This window comes from Macrobrachium nipponense, chromosome 6 (genome assembly GCF_015104395.2).
Source record: "Macrobrachium nipponense isolate FS-2020 chromosome 6, ASM1510439v2, whole genome shotgun sequence".
Classification (NCBI taxonomy): Eukaryota; Metazoa; Arthropoda; class Malacostraca; order Decapoda; family Palaemonidae; genus Macrobrachium; species Macrobrachium nipponense.
In genome coordinates, this window is record NC_061108.1 from 56,846,920 (window position 1) to 56,869,349 (window position 22,430).

The following is a 22,430-nucleotide window of genomic DNA, read 5'->3' on the forward strand; positions in this document are numbered from 1 at the left end:
TAAATGTTGTTTTTAGTAATAATTCATCTGTCAAAAATGCATTGTTTCGTAATAAATCAGTGATGACAACAGGAGGCGTGTACAAAATTAACTGCTCTATTTGTAATTTGCCTTATATTGGACAATCTGGTAAGGAACTTAGTAAGAGAGTTACACAACATAAATATAATGTACGGGTTGCAAACGGTTCAAGTGCCATTTTTTGTCACGTGAGGGATTTTGAACACCCTATAGACTGGAATTCAGCTACAGTCGTTTTTAGAAGTTCATCAATGCATGACAGATTGTTAGTTGAAGGTTGCCTCATTAGTTCTTTTAATAACATGAATATGAGCGATGGTCTTTTTAAGATGGACGAATTGTTAAAAAGTTTTATTCTTGATGATTTAAAAGTTAAACAAGTTGTTAGATATTTTACAAACAGATAGTTTTGTACTGTGATTTTAGTAACTACATATTTCCGTTAAGTATGTCTTTTGTTTTGAACAATGTTTATCTGCATACTTAAGTAGGTTGTTGACTTGTTTTATTATTTGTGGCCTCATGTTGCTTTCTTGTATAAGTTGTTCTCTTAAAATTGTTCAGTACCCTGAAGATGACTTTGGAATAAAAGTTGAAAGTCTTGGTACCTCCTTCTTTCATTTTCACGTGAGGATCTCTTATATACTTCACCCACGGGACCATTGTGGAACTGCAAGATATATATATATATATGTGTGTGTGTGTGTGTATGTGTATAAATAAATAAATAAATATATATATATATATTATATATATGTATGATGTGTGTGTGTGTGTGTGTGTGATATACATATAAATATTATTATTCTTTGTATTATAGATATGTATATATTAATATATAAATATATATATCTATATAATATATATCAATGTATAATATTTAATGTATGTATAATATATATAATATATATACTACTATACATATATCTATATATCTATATATATATATATATATATATATATGTATATATATATATTTATTATATATATTATATATATATATATATATATATAATATATATATATATATATATATATATATATATATATATATATATATATATATATATATATATATATATATATATATATATATATAAAAGACTAGTAAATGGGCTCAAGCCCTACAGATATCAAAAGGTGAAAAGGGAAAGTCTTGTCTCAACACGTATAAGATTTATTGCCAACGTTTCACATCACTTTGATGCATCTTCAAGGCTGGGGAATTGATAAGAATGCTCACATGAAAGACTTGTCACTAATTAAACACGGTACAATATTTAAAATTGAACACTAAGACACTAAAACATTTAAAATGTAAAAACTACTGTACAATATATCACTATGTTGAAGAGACAACCTAACAGAGTAGAAGTTAAAGAGTGACTGAAGGACAGAGTAGAAAAAAAACACAAAACTATACAAAAGACAAGAGACTGAGAGTTGAAGTGAACAAACAAGTAGTTAGGCTATGAACTGAACTGACAAGGACTGGGCACTTAAATTCGGTACATTGGTTTTGATGAAAATGGATTTAATGTTAAAAGCTCATCTTTATTGCCTGATCCAATAATTTTAAAATCACTGATGTCCAAGCGGGAGCGACAGGTAATAGAGTGATTACAGACGCTTGATAACTCTGGATTCGATAGTTTGCATCCTGTTCGGAAACTGACTCCTTAGTGGGTGCAGAAAAAGACTTGTAGCAGCCTCTTTGTGCATCCAACGTAAGTACCCCGATTACATATGGGACAAGTGTATTTATAAACTAAGTTGGAGATCAAAGGCGGGCTTAATCTGTCTTTGGCTCTGAAAAGAGATCGGATGTTTAGAGGATTTTTTTAGAATTGATTTTAGATTCAAGGCTGGTAATTCATTGTTAATTGCATAACTTTCTTTTTGAAGGAATTGTCATGGAGGAAAGGGAACTTAGCATAGATGTTTAACTTGAGAACGATATGTATAGGAGCTGGGGTGTTCATTTTCATGTTTAAAAATATATTAAGAGTTCTATAAAAGTGAACTAAGGGGAAACAATTTTTGTGAAAAAATAGTTTACTAAAAAATCTATTTCGTTGTGGAAAGAGACCCAACTGGAAGTGAGGACAAAGACTCTATGAAGGAGGGTGGAGAGGGAACTTAATTTTAAATTGAAATTACAAGAGCTTTAGAAATTAGTCCCTAAATCTGTGATTGTAAGGGAACATGCCGAATTTAAATGCCCAGTCCTCGTCAGTTCAGCTGTTCATAGCCTAACTACTTGTTTGTTTGCTTCAGTTCTCAGTCTCTTGTCTTTTGTATCATTTTGTGTTTTTTTTTCCTGCTCTGTCCTTCAATCACTCTCTAACTTTTACTCTGGTAGGTTGTCTCTCCAACCTAGTGTTTTATTATACAGTAATTTTTACATTTTAAATGTTTTAGTGTCTTAGTGTTCAATTTTCACTATTTTATTAGTGTGCATCCTTATCAATTCCCCGGCCTTGAAGATGCATCAAAGCAATGTGAAACGTTGGCAATAAATCTTATATATGTTGATACATGCCTTTGCCCTCTCTGCCTTGTGATATATATATATATATATATGTATATATATATATATATATATATATATATATATATACATATATATATATTATATATATAAATTTTTATATATTATAATCTATATACAATATATATATATATATACAGTGGACCCCCCGTATTCGCGTTCTCCAGATTCGCGGACTCACACATTCGCGGATTTCTCTCGGGAACGTTTCCCTGCATTATTCGCAGAAAATTCGCGCATTCGCGGTATTTTTCTATGATAAATATCCACAAATTCCTGGGTTTTTTTTATGAATTCCATCATTAAATGCACTTTTTGTGATAAAACTATTAAAAAAAACCATGTATGAAAATTTTTAGTGGGTTTTCTTGAGTTTTAACTAACAAAATAGGCTGTTTTTAGCATTTTTATAGGGGTTCCAAACATTCGCGGGTTCTAACTATTCACGGGGGGGTCTTGTACGCATCCCCCGCGAATACAGGGGGACCACTGTATATCTGGTTAGCAGCAAGGGCTATGTTCTGTGCAGGTTGCTGATAGGCAAAACCCGCCATTAAGTGAAATTTGGTGATTTATGGCGCATATGGCACTGATAACCGGCGAATGGTGCCTCTTTTAGCTATGTTATGATTCCCTAAATTGCCAATTGAATGGTGCTAGATAACCACCATAAAACTGGATCACCATTAATTAAGTCCACTAATTATATGTATATGTGTTACCTATTATATATATGATAATCCTAAGTGCCCCCATGATAGACTTCTAGATCTGCCACTGCACCATGATAGAGCCATAGAAGTAGAAGTAAATACACAAGATACAGTGGTATCTTTGAAGTGGAGATACGGCAGAAGAGTGTACTGTTGTCTAATTCTCCGAGTTTCAGTTAATGGCAGTTTTCGCTTATCAGCTACCCGCAGAGAACAGAACCCCCGCCAATAACCGGGGATTGCCTGTCTGTATGTATGTATGTATGTATGTATATATATATATATATATTATATAATATATATATATATATATATATATATTTATATATATATATATATATATATATATATATATATATATATATATATATGATATATATCTATATATTTATTTATATATATATATATATATATATATATAATATATATATATATATATATATATATATATATATATATAATATATATATATATAGGCAGTCCCAGGTTACAACGGGGGTCCCGTTCTTGAGACGCATTGTAACCTGAAAATCATCGTAAGCCAGAACATCATAAAAAATCCTAAGAAAACCGTACTTTTAATGCTTTGGGTGCATTAAAAACTATGTAAACTGCATTTTTATTGCATTTTTCATCCCAAAAACCTTCAAATATTGATTATTTGGCATTTTTGGTGTCATTTTTCTTCTGCCAGATCAGTGTTGTAGGCGTCGTAACCCTGGAAATAATTTCTGATGAATATAATTCAAAAGCGTCTTAACCTCAGAATGTCGTAAGCCGAACCCATCGTAACCTGGGGACTGCCTATATATATATATATATATATATATATATATATATATATATATATATATATATATATATATATATATCTAAATGTCTTATCGCTTGGCGATAGACTTTTTTGTTCTTTCCTTACGACTGTCATTCGTAAGTAATTTTTGGTTCCTCTCATCTCCCTTGGATATCTTAGTAGAGAGGTTCTTCTTTGACTAGAGGAGATGATTCAAACAGGCAAGTTGACAAGATAACAACTTTATTCTGTAACTCCATTACTAGGAGATGCAGCTCGGTCGGACGACCGATATGTTTGATCGTTGGCGTGGAACTGCCATTCTAAAGCATCGCGTCGATAGCGGAACATTAGCTATCTCAGCAATTCATATAAAAACACATACGTAGTTCGCCGGCTCGGAAGTTACAAGTTTCCGGCGTAGGTAACAGGTCAACCGCTTCCCATGGAAGTTGTTGTGCAAAGTTATCATAACATAAAAATGTTGACAAAGCTTTGAGCTAGATCAGGCTACTGCAGACAGCGCATAGCGTAATCTAGGTCTGCTTTGGTCACGTAGAACCCTCCTAATGCCATGACCCCAGGTCATTGGTTTATATTTACAGATCTTGTAAATTATATAATAATGTAATTATTACATTAGGCTCGGACTGCTACCTATTCAAGCCTTGAATAACAAAAAAAAATTACTTTAAACATTGTCCATAGGAGCGTGCTCGTAACATACTAAGTGATTAAATGCATAAAAAGGTTCTGTTACATACCCTTGTTGACATATTCATAAACAAAGATAAATGCATGGAAAATATAGATCCATGTTTGGTAATAATAATGATTATGTACCCAAAAATAATAAAAAAGGTAAAAATCAAAACATGTATACATGATTAATATGATAACAGGTAACCTGATTAAGAATAATGGTTACTAAATAATGATTATAGCATGATCGTGGATAATTGTTAAAGAGTACTTGACACTCTTTGTAATAGATAAATATAATTGTATAATAGTATAACAATGTAATTCTGCAGAAATTCAATATATAGGGCTGATATTTTATTAGGTGCCCGAAAAATACCTTTAGGAATATATTAATGTATAATATGGGCTATATGTATTTATTAGGCGCCCTGGAGATACTTTAACTGTTCAAATGCAAAGGCGTGAGTCTTTCTTGTCCTACATTTTTGCCAGCATACGGACCGCTTTTCACACACAACACAATTCCAGACAATTCCCTAGGCACGAACTGAAGTGGCCAGGTTCAGGCGGCCCTAAACGCAAACGACTTGAGTTTAACGGGTACGTCATCTAGACGGGCCAGTACGTTCCCTTGGAGATCCTTCTGTTTACGCCTTAGCCTACGCCAAGCAAAGATGTTGACGGCGATAACCAATATGGCCGTCACGCTGAACACGGCTAGCAGAATGTAGTAGCGAAGATTTTCTCCACCTGCATAAGTCGATGACGCGTGGGTCATCTCAGCCAGTTGCGTCAGACGATGAGCTACTCGCGCGTTGTATGGGAGAGGTAGTGATGGGATGATTGTGGTAGCCCACGTGTAGTTCGCGAAATACGCCTTCTCACGTATTATCGTGTTGACCCCTCTGACGGTATAGTTTGTAGATGTCCCCGTACAACCATCGGCTGCTACGAAGATAGGGGCATGGGCGGTGGATGTGTCCGGACACACGACGTCGAATCCGGCCTTATCATAACGGATCCAGGAACCATTATTCATCCTGTAATTGAATTTATTACCGTAAAAGGGATAAAGTTTCCCCAGACAACCTTCGCTTGTATGAGAGAGAGAGCCGTTTAGCACTATGTCTAACTCACATGAATCCGTTGATATAGGATAGAATTCAAAAGAGTCAGCTGTACAAATTTTATTATTCATGGCTTCTGAACAGTGAGTGAGTTTATCTAAGTCTTAATGACTGTAAATGATTTCTTATCAGAAGAAATCAGTACATGCCCCGTTAAATTGGATATTACTGGATTTGAGTTATTCGTCATAAAAGTAGGAAACGGTGCTATTTTGTATGATTGCCAAGCATCGGAAGAATCAAAAGGAATTGTGATCATAATTCTATAATTTTCAACGCTGACTGATATTAGGCTATAATAGAATTCTACTTTATGGGCATCTAATAAAGGAATATAACCTAGCTTCTCCCGTCCGTTTTCTAAAGTTAACGTCAGATCTTTAATAGGCATGAGGTGAGGAGATAACACACCCTTTGTTGCTAACGTAATTCTTCTACGTAATCTTTTGACTTTTCAATAAAATGTGATATTTTCACACGGATATGATCTATTTTCGAACTATAGTAAGCTAAAGTAGCCAGCAAATGTTGAACTTCCATGACCTGATCGATATTATTGAATGTTCATTAACGATATTCATTATTTGATTGATCGAAGATAACTGGCTGCGAAGTTCTGATAAGGCCAGTTTCCGTTTTGTGTTGCAAAACTCAATCCTTTTATTTTGATTATTTATCTTGAGGCGATTTGAGATTCCTAAGCCTAGATTCGCAACTGATCCTAAGATGTTTAGTCCAGCTAGAATAAGCGGGTTGCGGCGTTCAAGAGTATTGTGCCGCACAGACCACATCAGCATGGTCACGAGCGAGTTCTTCTGCCTCGGCGGTTTTATTTTGTATGTCATAAGACAACATTTCCGCGACGCTTAGTGTTTGAGCTAGTGAAATCTCTGAGTTAGCATGAAAATTACGTTCATGCATTTCCTTAAGGGAAATACCAAACCTCATCAGGTCATTCTTTAAGTTAAGGACGTCATCTTCAGGTAAGAAAATAGCATGCATATCTACTTCGATAACAATATTACTTGACACGATGAATACATCATCGATTCTCTCAATAATCGAGCCATGATTAAATTCTATGTCTTTCGTCCTAGCGCTCTTTCCATACAACAAAGATGTCTGAATACACAATATCACTCCTAACAATAACAGATTCATTTTTGAAAACCTGCAATGAGTAAAACAGATGTAATAACTCGCGTAAAAGAATAGGTTTACATACAATATGATTAATAGATATATATATATAAATTATTATACAAGTTTCATAAATACAACCATTTTTTCCCTCACTCCATCTACCCTTCTTTAGATTCTGATATTGTGCCAATGGGACTATTCTCACATCAGTGGGTTTGGATACATTTTGAACCCTAACTCTATTGGCCGTTAAATTTTCTAAAATGTTAAACGGGCCTTCAAACTTAGGTGTCAGTTTATAATTTAAACCTTTACGCACGTATACTTGTATGTATACCTGATCGCCCACGGCATATGTTCTAGTTGGCTTAGCTATTTTATCATGATTTTTTTTCATTATGATCTGTGCTTCTTCTAAATTCTTACGAATTATATTATATCGACTTATGCTTGCATCCATAACATCCTTTAGAGGATTTGATAAATTAGTTGTAGGCTTTAAGATGTGGAAAGGCGTTCGGGCCGGGATACCGTACAGTGCCTCGTGCGGTGTCATTTTAATAGACACATGATACGAGTGATTAAGTGTGCTTAGTACCGCAGGTATGGCAATGTCCCAGTTGGGATCTGCCCCCCCTAAAGTGACCCTTAAAATGTTTAAAACCTTACGATTGCCCTTTCCACTAGCCCATTAGACTCTGGGTGATAGATCATGGTATTGATTTTCTTTATACAAAGGAATTCGCACAAGGAGTTAAGGAAATGATTATTGAACTCCCCGGCCCGAGTCTGAGATAATGATGTGTGGAATTCCATGTTTACAAATGTAGCACTCGTAAAACTTCCTAGCGCACTCGACCGCGGTTTTTTGTTTTAAGCGCTATAAGTTCTGTATATCGAGTCAAAGCGTCTATAATTACTAGGAGGTGCTTATTTCCTCTGTCTGACTCGTAAAATCCTGTTAATAAATCTAAATGTACTCTTTCAAAGGGTTGATTTGGCACGGGGTAAGCCCCTAGGCTGACAGGTGTCTTCGTGTGCCCTTTGTATTCTTGACAAGTGCGACAATTTGCTATGTGCTTTTTTATATCTCTAAGCATCGTATGCCAATAAAATAAGGATTTGGCTTTCTGTGACATCAAGGTATAACCCGGGTGTCCATGCAGTGGATTTTGTTCATGCAACCACTTTAAGACAGTGGGTATGAGTGAGATAGGCACCACCACCTGGTTGTTATTCAACTGCGGTGTGTTGCGGGTTTTCCTCGTCACGGATCTACACAGGATATTGTCCTGTAGGATATAATTCTGCTGCTTATACTTTAGGTATTCTTTTTCCTTCGGATTTCCGTTTAACGCAATGATGATTTTTTCTATTTGCGGATCTTTTCTTTGTTCCGTCTGTAATAGTTCAGCACTCCAGCCCAGATCTTCCTGTTCAGATATAGTTTTAACAACGGGGGGGCATGGAGGTTGAGATATCTATTAATTCAGCTAATGGCTCGGTACAAGATGAAGAGGGGTTGCGTGATAATGCGTCAGCAATGATATTTGCTTTCCCAGGTAAATACCCGATCCTCGCGCCAAAGTCCTGAATGATCATGTGCCACCGAGTTCGCTTGGGGCTGTGACTAAAGCCTTTAAAGAAGTCGGTTAGGGGCTTATGATCAGTGAGAACCTTGACGGGATAACCGTATATTATGAATTTAAATTTAAAGTGCACGAGTGAATAACAATAGCGAGCCCTTCCTTGTCTATTACTGCATATTTACTTTCGGAAGGTCTCAGTTTACGTGAATAAAAAGCTATAGGGAAAAACTGTCTATCATATTGTTGAAGCAATACCCCACCTACTCCTAGGTCTGAGGCGTCTGTTGCTATGAAAAATTCCTTACCGAAGTCAGGAAATTTCAAGATAGGAGAACTACACAGTTCATCTTTCAATTTATCGAACGCCTGTTGATGAATTTCAGACCATACGAAATCTACGCCCTTTTTTATAAGATCGGTTAGGGGAGCGGCTATGATTGAGTAGTTGCGGATGAAGCGGCGATAGTAACCGCTGCATCCTAAAAATTGCTGTATTCCCTTGACGTTAGTAGGTATCGGAAAATTACGGATAGCCGACACCTTATCGTGGACGACTTTAAGACCTTCACTAGAAACCGTGAAACCTAGATAGACTAGTTCTGTTTTAAAAAAATTCACACTTACTTATCTTTACCCTTAAATTATGCTGCCTTAACCTTTGTAACACTAACTCCAATTTACGTAAATGCTCTTCTAATGTGTTGGAAAAGATTACTAAGTCATCCATGTAGGCATGTAGGATATCTCCCAACAAGTCTCCAAACACGACGTTTATCATACGAGTAAAAGTTATAGGAGCACAACGTAAACCAAAAGGCATACGCAAAAATTCATAATGTCCCCTGGCTGTGCTGAAGGCAGTGTATGGGATACTTTCTTGTTCCATCGGAATCTGATGAAATCCTTTTAGTAAGTCTAGGCTTGTGAAATATTTATTTATTCTGGCCTAGTAAAGATAGGATATCATCGGTACATGGTACTGGGAATCTGTCAGGGATTGTTTCTTCGTTTAAACGACGAAAATCTACGCATATCCGCCAAGTTCGATCTTTTTTCGGTACTACTATTAACGGAAAATTATAAGGGCTGTTTGATTTCCTAATGACTCCTTCCTTTAACATTTTACCTACTTCCTCTGTTATCTCATTCTGAAATTTCATAGGAAGTCGGTACGAAGGTACATAGATTACTTTCTGTTTGTCCTTGAGCCTGATTTGATGCTCGATGACATCCGTTTTTCCTAAGGTTCCATCCGTAGTGGAAAAAACATCATGATATTTAGTTAACAGATTCAAAAATTTCTGCTGAATTCCTTCTTCTTGAATGTCCTGATTGATTTTGTTCTTTATAGATTGCAAAAGGGTTTCATCCGCGACTGATTGAGCGTGATTTATCTCAGCTACGGTAAGAATGCGATGTTTATAAACTAGTATAAACTTCAAATGATTACAGACTTCGATGTTACATTGTTGTTGTGAGCCGACTGTATAAACGGCTTGTGTGACGGATAATCCGTGTGTTTTCAGAGTTTCGGAAAGGATTAATGTTTCAGATCCTGGCAAGGTTCTCTTTACACGCACTAATATATTTGAAGTTACGTTAGGCTCGAGAGTTTGCGTGCAAGCTGATATTACGGGTGAGCGAGAGTTCTGTTGGGTTGCCTGTATTATTTCTTGGTTCATGAGACAGGTGATTGGTTCCGTAATGTAAGTGACAACTCTGTCTGTCTCTTTATTATCTAAAACAGATTTTAGGGTATTAGAAGACCTATAGAATTTCCCTTTGATATACACGCCGTGTTTTGCAGGTGCTAAGATAATATTTTGAGTGCCCATAGACGGGTATCCGATAATTACTGCGGGATACATATTAATGTTTTGTACAACGACAAAGGTATCAGCAAACGTGCGCTTACCGACCTTGTACTGTACATGAGTTACGCCCACAACATTTAATTCATTATTCCCAATGCCTGAGAGCCTTATTCCGGACTTTTCTATAGGGAAATTTGAAAAGAGTAAATGATGAGTCCTTAAATCCATTATATTACGTGGACTACCAGAATCAAAGAACAAAGTGAATGACTTATGGTCCAAATTTACTGCATGTAAGGTTGGTCGCAACTCGTTTTGACTAATAATTGCATGAATTTGTTGCAAATCTACGGGAACCTACACAGATTTTTTTGATTCGGCCGTGTGTTTCATAGGAAAATCAATTGTCTCACAATGATCTGATAAATGATTAAACTGATTATTTGATACAAAAGATGTTGATATTGATGACCCAACATCGCCCTCTCCCCCCTTGGAGTGAACTACGTGGTATTTGTTTTGTTTATCACACCCTGAAAATTCGCTTGCCCTTGCGAGTTCTGGCTAGACGGCCCAGGAACAGAGGTACCTGAGGCACGATTTGTTTGTTTCTGCTGTTGTGCAGAATTTCCGTTTGGTTGTTTCTTCTTATAGTACTGAGGACCCTTCTTTTTATTTGCACTCGCAACTGGTTGCGTGTTTGTAGCATTTTGCTGTTGATTCCTCGAGTAGCAACGGTTATATGAATGAGTTGAACTATTGTGAATTGAACAAAAACGCGTCCGACAGTCTGAAATCATGTGACCTGGTCGTTTACAGTTATAACAAACCATCCCTGCAACTTGATTATTATTATGTACCACATTTACTTGTTGTGGCTTGTTCTCATTTTTTGCAAAAACTTGAATGAGCGAAGGATCTAGGTCGGTACATTTAGACATGTGTTTTTTTATTTGTTTATACACATCTAATTCCGTACTGTCGGGCTGCAATTTTTTATCAAAACACCGTACTAACGCTTCAGGCAACATTACAGTGATAGACGTAAGGTAGATCAAACGGATAAAATCTTTCACTTTGATTTTAGCACCCGCAACCCACCCGGAGTTACTTAAACTATCCTGATATTCATTTAGCCGGTCGGCAATTAGCGCCGCCCGCTCGACAACATTGAGCTGAGTCATGGAGGCCTGGTTAAGGATATTTCTCAATGCCAACACTACATCTAAAGCCTCTTCACCCCCATACACGGCACGTAATCTAATTTTGAACTCGTCCCATGTAAGCGCCTCTTGGAAAGAAACCCCCCTTAGATACGCACTTGCGTCGCCTTTCGCAAAGTCAACGAAGCTCTTGGCCTCCTGTAATTGTACTGCTGGGTCTGTGATGCTTTTTGCATTTAAATGAGCGTCTACAGATGAGATCCATGCCTCAACATTTTGAGGCAGGAACCCATTGACCCGACCTTGAAAAGGGACAATCGCTGACCTCGCGCTAACGAGAGTCACCACGTTGGGGTTGCCAGCCGGAGGGGTTGCCATTTCGGCTTTCACTTTTTTCCTATCACTTCTATACCTTGCAATCCTATCAAAATATCTATAAGAGTACACTCGACCACTACGTAAACGCATAAGCAATGTACTGTATAAGTGTGTTATAATAATAGGAAAATCCCCCAAAAGATACAAAAATACAGACAATATGATAAAATATTATACGGAGAATTCCTGCAAGAAATGGTTAATGACAACTAGAAAAGAAAAAAAAATTAATCTGCGGGCGAGAACCTCGTAGTTGAAGATTGGTTCTGTAATGAAGGAAGATTAATATGGCGAACAACTCACCCCCAGAATACTGGACGATCGACTCTTGATGAACAACACTTCACTGAGGAAAAGACCTGAATAGATAAAAATGGTACTTAGCTCCAGATTATATTGCGAAGGATTGTTGACATGGGCTGACGTCTCAGTTCCTGTCCACGTCTCGCGTCGGAAGTCGTGATGACGTCACGGCCTTCTCTCGGTGCACGATGCGCGGGGAAGTCCAAGATTGATGACGTCACAGCCTCCGTCCTTGCTAGATCGGGTGATGTTCCCTGTGTTTGTTTTCTTCTTTCCGTTGATGTTCGATGCTGCCCTCGTCCGGTGTAGATTCTCGAAGATAAGTGACAACAGTTGCTCAAACGTCAGTGTTAAATGCTTGTATTCCTCTCGATGAAGGACATAGTTGCGTCTTCATAAACTGTTGCGTTGATTGAAGATCCCGTTTCCTCTGTTTAGTTTGATGTTGAAGGTGGAAGTTAGTTCTTGTAGACCTTCGGTCGGCTGATATGGGTCTTGTTAATTATGTTCTTCGTTTATACGCTGCCACCACTTCTAAATGTCTTATCGCTTGGCGATAGACTTTTTGTTCTTTCCTTACGACTGTCATTCGTAAGTAATTTTTGGTTCCTCTCATCTCCCTTGGATATCTTAGTAGAGAGGTTCTTCTTTGACTAGAGGAGATGATTCAAACAGGCAAGTTGACAAGATAACAACTTTATTCTGTAACTCCATACTAGGAGATGCAGCTCGGTCGGACGACCGATATGTTTGATCGTTGGCGTGGAACTGCCATTCTAAAGCATCGCGTCGATAGCGGAACATTAGCTATCTCAGCAATTCATATAAAAACACATACGTAGTTCGCCGGCTCGGAAGTTACAAGTTTCCGGCGTAGGTTAACAGGTCAACCGCTTCCCATGGAAGTTGTTGTGCAAAGTTATCATAACATAAAAATGTTGACAAAGCTTTGAGCTAGATCAGGTTACTGCAGACAGCGCATAGCGTAATCTAGGTCTGCTTTGGTCACGTAGAACCCTCCTAATGCCATGACCCCAGGTCATTGGTTTATATTTACAGATCTTGTAAATTATATAATAATGTAATTATTCATACATATATATATATATATATATATATATATACACATACATATATACATACATACGTATATATATATATATATATATATATATATATATATATATATATATATGCACACACACCCACATACATGCATACGGGTAGGCCTCGATTATTTGCAGGGGTTCCGTTCTCTGTGGGTTGCTGATAGGCAAAAACCACCGTAAACCGAAACTCAGTGATTTATGGTGCTTATGCCAATGCTAACCAGTTAATAGGGCCTCTGATAGGTATGTTATGGCACCATCACTCTATTAGGCGCCAATAACTGGACCATTGTGTATTTTGACACCATAAACCATAAATTGCCAATTTTATGGTGCTAGACAGGCACCATAAAACTAGATCACCATTAATTGAGTTCGCCGATAACCGGGGGTGTGTGTGTATGTGCATGTGTTTGTGTGTGTGCACACATATATATACACACAGTAGTAGTAATTGTTGTAGTTATTGTTGAAATAATCATTAACAAAGCAAATTTTTGCTACTAAGAATGAATTACTTAAAGAAAATGTTCTTTTATTCGTATCCATGGGAGACCCTCATGGCCAGGTTCTACCCCCTTAAATCCGCCACTATCATCGTGTGTGTGTATATGTGCAAGATACACTGAATAATACACCTCCCTTCTTCCTCCCCCAAATGAACACTATATCTCACTTTGATATTCTGTTTCCAGAGGTTCATTCTATGTCATTTTCTCCTCATTTGTTTGTTTTCTTTAATGAAAATCAAAATTCGTAGATTAATTAGCTCAAGGTTGTCTTCAGCTTTTTCTTCCCTCTGTATTTCCTCATTCAGTATTTTCTGTAGGATTGATTTTCCCCCCTTTGCATGTCCCATGCAACTGTCTTCTTTCCTCACTTCTGATGTTACAATACAGAAATCCATCTTATTAGACTCTCCAGTGAAGTTATTTATCAGGAGGTTAACTGTAGCTGATAAGAAGGAGTCAGTGATCAGTATACCTCTTTTTCTGGTGTTTTACTTCTAAACGGCTTAGTTGTGGGTTTTTATGAGAAAGCATTCTTTTATCATATCCCCAGACAAGAATGGATATGCTGCAATTCCATCTGTTATCCCAGTGCTAAATGATTTCATTGAAAATTATGTAGGAATGACCTTTTCTGCCATTCCCCCTAACTAGAGTCGAGGTGCCCCAGTTCCTCTTGTTAAGCCAAATTACTGACTGGTTGCATTAGAGTGACAAAAATTGCCTTTTTTTCATAACAGAGTATTGGAACAGTATCTTAGACAGGTGAAGTACATGCCCTAAGCATTTACATATATGCCTTAAGGTTGTAGGTGATATAGTTTTGCAAGACCTTTCTTCTAGCTACTAAAAGTTACCTTTTATAAAACGTTTTCTTGTAGCTATTGGAAGTCATCTTTTATACAACTTTTCTTCTGTCTAATAGAAGTCGCCTTTTATAAAAAATCTCTTCTTCTAGCTGTTGGAAGTCGCCGTTATAAAAACTTTACTTCTAGCTATTCGAAGTCACCCTATGTAAAACCTTTTCCTCTAGCTATTAGAAGTCACCTTTTATAAAACCCCTTTCTTCTAGCTATTTGAAGTCACCTTTTATAAAACCTTTTCATCTAGCTATTAGAAGTCACCTTTTAATAAACCTTTTCTTCTAGTTATTAGAAGTCACCTTTTATAAAACCTTTTCTTCTAGCTATTAGAAGTCACCTTTTATAAAACCTTTTCTTCTAGCTATTAGAAGTCACCTTTTATAAAACATTTTCTTCTAGCTATTAGAAGTCACCTTTTATAAAACCCCTTTCTTCTAGCTATTTGAAGTCACCTTTTATAAAACCTTTTCTTCTAGCTATTAGAAGTCACCTTTTATAAAACCTTTTCTTCTGGCTATTAGACAAAGTCACCTTTTGTAAAACCTTTTCTTCTAGCTGTTATAAGTCACCTTTTAAGACTTTTTTCCAGCTATTAGAAGTCACTATTTGTAAAACCTTTCTTCTAGCTATTAGATAGAGTCACCTTTTGTAAAACCTTTTCTTCTATCTATTAGAAGTCACCCATAAAGCACACTAACCCATATCAGATTAGGAATGCACACGAATAAGGTCAGTGTCCACCATATTAGTTTGTTTATGTAATTAAAGCAAATTCTTGTGGTAGGGACTTGGTAATACTAGTCATAGTCAACCTTCTCTTTTTCCCCTCAACTATTATCGAAAGGCAAGTCGTTCACCATTGTAAATTTTCATCTTTTGTCATCTCATTTCGTTCCCTGAGACGCCACACGGCGCTTTATGTCCCTTGGATATCTTACAAGTGATGAGGGTTCCTTTACTTGCCAGTTAATAAAGTTGATTTATATGAGTATCATGAAAACTCTTACAGTGAACCATGTTTCGCTGTGTGCAAGCATGTAGCTGTGTTGTTGTTTTCAAGTTGCATGTAATTCAAACAGCCAATGTTCTTATTTATATACCAGTATCCTGGTACATCACGGCCCTGAGCATTTTTCCTGCAGCTTAAAAGTTACAGACTGCTGTAGTGTCCCGTTCTCATAATTTCTAGCATAACACAGAGTACGAACAAAATTACATCTGGAAATTATTGACTGCCCAATGGACAGGTTAACAGAAGTTTTCTTTGCTTGAGTATAATAATTATTAAACTTATAAGAAATTTGTAGATATTGTACATAAATGAAACAATGCCGCTTTAATCTCTGATACATTACATTTATTTCAGGAGAGCCTGGAGAATTTGTTGGCATAATCAAGAGATCAGATCCTTTACGCGATTTTCAAGGCTATGCAGACAAAAAAGCTACTCAAAAGAAACTTGTGGAGAATGTTCTCAGGAAAGGCGATATTGCATTTAAATCAGGTAAAATGGACTTTCAGCGTTCGAATGTATCAAAATAGGCAAAGCTGTTAACTTTCTTTTATCTTTGTAAAGGTCAGAACCAGTATTATGATGGTTTGGTTATTTTTAGCATAATACATTGCAATTGCATGATTATCATAAAGTTCTTGCAACCACCAATCACTACAGTTTTTTTCTTTCTCTTTTCAAATGGTATGGCTATAAGCTAATGATGTGTGTACATTGCTTCTATGGTACTATGATTGATATTCATTATTTTGAATTTAAAACAGTATAAGATTTATTCTTTGGGGAGCTATATTACCGGTACATGAGAGTGACATATATCTGAATTCAGTTTCTAGTCACTCCAGTAGCCGTAAGTAGAGAATTTTAGCGGGGAGCGATTGAGCTAAATTTTGTTATTAGAGATAAATAGTCGCAATTCTTCAAATCTTCTTGTTGTTTTTGTAATTTGAATTCATGCCTTTCAGGTGATATTCTAGTGCAAGATGAATTTGGTTACATGTACTTCAAGGATCGCACAGGTGATACCTTCCGTTGGAGAGGAGAAAATGTGTCTTCAACAGAAGTAGAAGGCATTGTCTCAAAAATTGCTGATCACAAGGATGCTGTAGTGTATGGTGTGGAGGTACGGTTCATGCACTTTTCTAAAGAATTAATAAAATCAGAACGGTCTTTGCTCAGTACATGAATAGCAGATGTTTTTGTGAAGGTGTGTCGCTGAAACATTTTATGACTGAAAGGCTGTAAAACAAAGACTCGCGACTGTTATTTATATTTATTGTTAATCATCACCTTAGAACTATATAGATAGTGTTGTATTAAGTACTGTTCTCTAAAACATAAGTTGCAAGTGAACTCATCTTCTAAGGAATACTTTGATACCGGTAAAAGATATGCACCATTTTTTCTTTTTTTCTTTTCTCAAGACTGATGCGAAAGACAATGTTTGTATGGGTCCTCTCTTCTGGTCCTAAGCAGCCTCAGGGCAGCATTAGGGGACGTGAGGTCTTTGTGGACTATATTAGATTTTCTATTTAAAAGAATAGCAAGCTGTTGAGCATCTCTTTCATTTCAAGAAAATTTAGGAATGTTAAAATGCAAGGAAGAGCATTTAATTACCAAGATCAAGAATTAAAATGAGTTAATGACGGAATTTAGCATTTCCTTCTCCAGTTACGTGAAATTTGAGCAATCCTTCTGATGTGGATAATAAATTTGTGTGCATATCTTTTTAAAAAGTATAAATGTTTTGTTGGGTATTACCTCACATTTGTTATTCAGAGATAAAGTAGATTATTTTCAGTACTGTACTTTAATTGCATGAAATACATTTAGGTCCCTGGATGTGAGGGCCGAGCAGGCATGGCAGCCATTGTTGATCCAAATAATGAATTGGATATTAAGGAATTTTCTGAAGGAATCAAGAAGCCTCTACCCGTGTATGCTCGCCCACTCTTTCTTAGGCTAATCAGTGAAATTGATGTGACTGGTAAGTCCCTAATACAATGGACATTTGTGCATCATTTAGAAAGTACAGTAATGTCTTTTTGGGGGGAAATGTTGTTAATTAGGACAAGATTGAGAGATCAGGTCAATTTTATGTTTACCATAAGGAACAGATTTGTGCCATATGAAAGTCATGGAACGTCTCTAACTGTGATAGTGAAACGATGAGGGTGACAAGGACAGTAATAAGTGGAAGACCTCGGGAGACTGGATGGTGATGATAGGATGATACTGATCATGATTTTGTTGGTGTATTTTTCCTTTTCTTTGTTTTCTGTGGGTTTATAAAAAATACTCATTGCTTTATGTATGGCTTTTTCTATTGTGGGCTTGGGGTATTTTAACAAGATAAGTTGATTTCTGATTGTTTTAAGTTCTTTGTTAAGAAAGCCTGGGGAGTGACTTCTCAGGGCTCTAAGAAATACCTGCTATGCCAAGTTTAACTGAAATGTCATGACAGCTGTAAAATTGTATGCATGAGAGTGAGAATGCAACTTGTAGAGCTATGCGTCACTAATAACGTCTTTTCCTTTGGAGATAACTTTTACCGTTAAAAATTCGGTTGCAGTATGGGGAGCCCACTTAGTCCTGTGTTAGCAAACTTATATATGAAGTATTTTGAAACGATAATTATAAACCCTATCAAACCTGCAGATATAATTTGGCTTCATTATGTAAACAACATCTTGACATCCTAGAAAAGCGAGTGGGGCGATCTTGTCTTTCTACAAAAATTAAATTCCTTGGTCCCGAGCATAATATTTAAAGTAGAATGGGAAAACAATAACCAAATCCCCTTTTTATATGTTTTAATCATCAGAACTAATAATAATTATAAATTCACTGTTTTCAGGAAGTGACATTCTCACTTTCATACATACATTTTTACAGCTATCATGAAATTTCGGTTAAACTTGGCATAGTAAGTAACCTATTTCTTAGAGCCCTGAGAATTTGCTCCCCAGGTTTTCTTAACAAAGAACATGAAACAATCAGAAACCAACTTATCTTGTTAAAATACTCTAAGCACATAATAGAAAAAGCCATACGTAAAACAAAGAGCATTTTTTTTACAAACCCGCAGAAAACAAAGAAAAGGAAAAATACACAAACAGAATCATAATCCCTCACATGGATAATTTACGAGAGATCACACAAATCCTAGGCCCCTCCAACCCTTTTATCTTCACTTATCCGAATACACTGGGGAAATCCTTAATTAACATTCAGTAAAAACTAGTTTCCAAAGATATAGGGGTTTATGAGGTCCCCTGTAGAGAATGTGGACCGTATTTTTAAAATACCACCTTCCCTCTTTAGTGAAGAGGCTGCTCGTAAAATCCTCTCGTGGAGCAGTATTATAAAAACATATGCAAAGAAGAACTGTACGGGACAGTTGGTATGCAGGAAGTGGTAAACAAACATCTCATTCGGATGGGAAGACGGTTGTTCTACTTCTATCCCACTTTATATATATATATATATATATATATATATATATATATATATATATATACTTTAACACATACACAATTATTTGTGCATTAACACAATTACTACAACAGAGTCCAGTTGGCTTTATAGCTAAGCCTGCCTACTGATTACGTCATGACCATTCCTTGAAGCTGATTGGTTGGAAATAATTTCAAAAAGTTCATTAAGGTGGCCCCACACTAGGCCTTATTTTCTCCAGCAGCGAGCCGTTGCTGGCGAAAATGGAAAACCGGGAGCTTTTAGCTTGAGATTTTTGCTTCCCGACAGAACGGGAAGTAGCCAGCAAAAATCGCGAGCGACCGCATAGTGTAAACAAACAAAATGGCTGCTGCTGATAGGACATACTCCCAGACCTTTAGCTTCTCTGCTCCTGAGCCACTCTCGAACCCACAAACGTTTTTTGTTCTCTTGCATTCACGTAAGATTCCGGGAAAACACATCACTGCACCACATCTTGTAACAGTCCGACAATTTCTGGCCACCTTGATGATATCAGCTGATCAGTTTTGTTTACTTTTTCCTACTGCTCCTCGAAACCACGAGGTCCTAGTGTGACAATACAACACTTTTGCTCACGCACATCGGCTGGATGCTGGCCAAAACCACAAGCAAGATATTATTAGTGTGATACCAGCTTTATTCTGTGGTCCGTTTCATTTTCATTTATTTTGCAATGGTTGTTTTGCCAAACTAAAATACGTTGTTGTGATTATAATATAATCCAAGAAGAGGTGAAAGACGATTCTGTTACAGCTGTGAAGTACATACACACCCAGCAGCCAGGAACTTGAGAACGTGAGATATTTTAAGTATAAAGACAGTCTTTAACAAGAATGCAAATAAGACTATTTACACTGAAGTACTGAAAAAATGGACGACTAAAATATTTGGCATGTGTTGTACGTTCCAATACTTAAATTAGTTATGCGGTTCTCTTTTAATTTTACAAAAAATATATAAAGATGTTAGCGAAGAGATGGTGGTTACATCTTCGTTTCCAATAATTTTCACCCTCAATTCATCTTCGTCTTCGGGACAAAGAGCTGCTTCACGGCACAATAATACCATTTCAGCCACAAAGAGCTTTTTCATCGAAGATATCAGTTTAAAAATACGGCCCTGTGATAAATCATACTATGGTTTACTGGAAAATCTCTCTCAGAAAGATTAACTCAACATAAACGATCCGTTAGATATGGACAACATAGTTCAGCAGTTTTCCATCATATAAACAACACGAACCATACCATGGATTGGAACTCATCCCGAATTTTATTCAAGAGCAGCTGTCAATACAAATGTCATATGGTAGAATCTTCACTGATAAAACAACAAGATAATAGGATCAACCTGAGACTCTGACCTAACAGACAACATCTTCCTTAAGGAAACAATGGAGCGGATTATGACAATTAACAGAACCTACGGTGGCTTAGCAGCAACCCCAGCCATCACCTAAGGGCATATCTCCCACTATATATTTTACAAATGAAACTCCTGTCGACGACGACGACAACGTAGATTAAGCCAACTTTGTACAGGCACGGGCTCTTGCTTTACAGCAGCCCATAACTGGTGATGGATGAAGTATTCTTCTCTGCAAGGTATCATTCGGCTCCAATTTAACCACTGGGCCAGATATTAAAAAATTCAGTGGGAGATAAAGTGTTTTAGAAGTAAGTCCCAGTGAGTAGGAGAGCGTAGGAGGAAAATGGTAAAATTAATGTTGGAGAAAAGGTTTAGGAATCAGAGTTCCCTTGAGATGTGATGAATGTTGGTAATGTAGTGAATGGATATTTTGATTATACACTGGATGGCTGTGTGCACCATTAGATATTGCTCACTTGAGAGTGGCTTAGGTGAGGTGTTACTCTTCCCAGCACCGTTCGCAATAAAGGAGAGAAACAGGGATGGAATGATTAGGTGAGGCAGCTGCTGTTCGGATTGAACAACAGGTGCTTGGGTTTGAAGGTTTGGATGAGGTAAGGTTGTATGCAGTTTAGCAGTGTCTCTCTGTCTACAGGTTTCCCTGTAAGAAGTTAGAAGAGAATGATGATTCCTTCGAATGTAAGTGTTATGGAGCTTTCATTCACTGTTTTGGGAACTTGGTGGCTTGGTCTGGGAAGGAGGGCTGTCAAGCTTAGTGGTGGACGGGGGATTAGGGTTGGAGGGAAGGGAAGCGGAAGGGCCCTGTAGCACTTGGCACTATTTCCCTGGGCGTTGACTTGACACTGGCTGTCTTGTGTAGTGCTGCTTTGACTTCTTGTCATTCCATCTTCTTCCTTGGGTTATGGAGTGGGTCGTGAAGGTTTTGTGGGAGGTAGAAGTTGATGAGCTTCCTTGATCTTTGCAATTTTTTCCAGTCTAAACTTGCACTTTTTGCTCCATGCATGAAGCTGAAGAGAACACTTTGGGGATTTGCTTTCAACTGTTTCTCCCCCTTTTTAAGCATCTTGGCATTGTTTGGTTGGATTATGTTTGCTGCATATACCACACCTCTCTGTGGCTGTGCAGTGGCCACTGTGGTGTCCAAACTTGTGGCACTTGTAGCATCGGAGTGACTGAAATTATGGCTTCTTTGGGGAATGATCCCCATATTCCAAGGGAGACTTGTCTGGGTATTTCTCCTTGGAAGGTGGCGATGACTTCTCTTGTGGGGGAGTACCAGATTTTCCAGTGCATCTTTTTGCATCTAGAATATTTTTCAGTTGTAGAGTGGGGTCTAGAAGCAGGGTGGTTGGATACCTGCAAATGACTGCTTTCCTGATTTAACATAACGTCTAACTGGAATCATTTTCACAATGAAATAACCTATCTCCACCAATATTTCACCGACAATTGCTTTCCATCGAAACTTTTTTATAAACACCTGTACAAATTCTTGAACAATATCTTCCATCCTAAAAATAAAATGCCAACAGTGCCAAAATTACGATTGTTTGCAAGAGTCCCATTTATTCATAACAAAAATTTCTACCATGAATTGAAACTGTCAATAGAAGGTTTTTTTTCCTGCAATTGAATTAAAACTAATACCTTGCAACCCAATGAATATCAGATCTCTGTTTAAACACAAGGAGAAACTCAGTCCACTAATGACCTCAGGAGTCGTATATCTATTTAATTGCCCTAGATGTAA

General features: G+C 37.0%; 1 protein-coding gene across 4 annotated transcripts in view; it reads left to right on the forward strand.

The window, feature by feature from the left end:
- LOC135216423 (long-chain fatty acid transport protein 4-like) overlaps positions 1-22,430 on the forward strand; it is a 179,917-nt gene that overhangs the window by 154,599 nt on the left and 2,888 nt on the right. For all 4 annotated transcript variants that reach the window (XM_064251771.1, XM_064251768.1, XM_064251770.1 and 1 more), the window contains 3 exons: positions 16,148-16,285; positions 16,759-16,916; positions 17,627-17,780. In XM_064251771.1, coding sequence (XP_064107841.1) covers positions 16,148-16,285; positions 16,759-16,916; positions 17,627-17,780 — 450 coding nt within the window. The remainder of the gene's footprint in view (positions 1-16,147; positions 16,286-16,758; positions 16,917-17,626; positions 17,781-22,430) is intronic.